The sequence below is a fragment of the Gavialis gangeticus genome, unplaced genomic scaffold (assembly GCF_001723915.1).
Source record: "Gavialis gangeticus isolate Ggan-Ray unplaced genomic scaffold, GavGan_comp1, whole genome shotgun sequence".
Lineage (NCBI taxonomy): Eukaryota > Metazoa > Chordata > Crocodylia > Gavialidae > Gavialis > Gavialis gangeticus.
In genome coordinates, this window is record NW_017729002.1 from 121,397 (window position 1) to 123,174 (window position 1,778).

At 59.9% G+C, this 1,778-nt stretch overlaps 1 protein-coding gene across 2 annotated transcripts in view; it reads left to right on the plus strand.

The window, feature by feature from the left end:
* Nucleotides 1–1,385: 1,385 nt before the first annotated feature.
* Nucleotides 1,386–1,778, plus strand: part of PDXDC1 (pyridoxal dependent decarboxylase domain containing 1) — a 68,133-nt gene continuing 67,740 nt past the window's right edge. For both annotated transcript variants that reach the window (XM_019507408.1, XM_019507407.1), the window contains exon 1: nucleotides 1,386–1,673. Coding sequence is in view for 1 of the 2 variants with exons in the window: in XM_019507407.1 (XP_019362952.1) it covers nucleotides 1,653–1,673 (21 nt within the window). In the remaining variant the exon portion in view is untranslated. The remainder of the gene's footprint in view (nucleotides 1,674–1,778) is intronic.

The following is a 1,778-nucleotide window of genomic DNA, read 5'->3' on the forward strand; positions in this document are numbered from 1 at the left end:
GCCCCAGCGCCCCGGCCTGCGCCCACAGCCTTCCCGGGGCCGCGCGGCCAGCACTGCCGGCCCGGGGGCGGGCGGGGTTCACGCGCGGCCAAGCCAGAGGTGGCAGAGAGCAGCCCCCAGTTGCGCTTGGAGCTCTTCGCTACACAAAAATGCTCGGTCGTTTTCCCGTAGGTGAGAAAAGGGGAGAACGATGAGCTGGGGCTTTCGGAGGGGTGCCTCCAGGCTACGTGTGCCTCCGGGCTATGCAGGGTTGCTCCACGTCTATGCACCGGTGCCTCCAAGCCGTCCCGAGGTGCCTCTGGGCTATCCAGGGGTGCTTCAAGTCTATGCAGAGGTGCCTCAAGGCTAAAAAGGTTGAGAACCACTGGTTTATAGAGACTGGTAATTCTCAGCCAGGGTGCTGCCAGTTCCTTCAAAGGGTGCCTAAGGGTGTGAGGAATTAAGCAGCCATCTGACTGTCCCTCCTGGCTGACCCCCATCCTCCGTGCCCCATCCCCTCTACAAGGAGGGAAGCACTGTAATATGTAAATTAGCTCCTCAAATTGGGTGCCACTCCGTTCACACAAGCGATGGAGGAGCCTCGAGTGGAATGAGAGGTACCTTGAGTCCAAAAAAAGGTTGAAAACTGCTGATACCAGCACTGGCATAATGAGCCTTTCACCCTCCTAATCAGCAAGAAGAGTAAGTAGCAAGTTGACTGGAAACTGCTAAAACGTTGAGGCCCATTCATGCAGGGGTGCAGCACACACAGGGAACCGTGACTAAACCCCTTTCTAAACGCTGTGTAGGCAGCATGGAGGAAACAAGCCGTATTCAAGCAAGGACTGCTTTAAGATGCATTCAGTTTGGCTGGAAAAGATGTTTTAAGTTATTTTTAAAATGCTTCCTTTTTTGTTTTAAATTTCAGCATAGGTAGGGCTTCTTCGTTCTGGCGTTACATGATATGGACTGAAAATGTCTTCGTGACGCGCCTAGTCAACCTGGCGGAGGAAAAAAAATGTCAAAATTGAAGAGAGAATAAAATCACGGAGGCAACGGGATCCGCGTGGGCCAGCTGTGAAGCTGGAGGAAGTTCCCAGGGCAGGGCAGGCTTCTCCGCACACGTGAGACTGCATCCCCTGCGCGGTCACGCGGAAGGACCCCCGCCCAGGGCGCCCCCCACGTGTGCCGGGCCCCACGTCACTGCAATGACTACACTGCCTCACTCCCGGACAGCAGCGAGGAGCTCCCTGTTGCGCATGCTCACACCCCGCCCCTCCTCCTCCAACCCCTCCCCCATCCTCGGGCATGTTCCATTGGACAAACGGCTGCCATGTGGGAGCGGCTTCTCGTGTGGAAGTTGGCGGCTCGTGTCTGTCGCGCGCCTGCTGTCATCGCAGCGCTGTTCTGCGCTCCCGGATGTGCTGGCCTGACGCTGGCGGGGGCGTGCACCACACCTCCTTTTCCTCCCCCTTGGCTTTCCCACATTGGTATAGTCCACCTTTATCACGCCCTGACTACGGGGTCCTGGAAGGCTCCGCCTGCATCGTTCCCTAGGAGCGCGCGTCCCCCCCCCCCCGGTGGCGTCAGCGCTGCCAGCGTGGAGCTGGCCGGCCCGCGCCAGGCGGAAGTGAGCGGGGGAGGGGGCAGCTGGAGCCGGAGCGGCCCTGGCCATGGAGAGCTCCTTGGAGAAGGTATGGAGCGGCGGGAGGCGGGGGCACGTGCCTGGTCCGGGGCCGGGGCTCACGTGGGGGAGCTAAGCTTGTGCCTGGGGCTGTGGGGGGTCCTGAGGCGGGGGG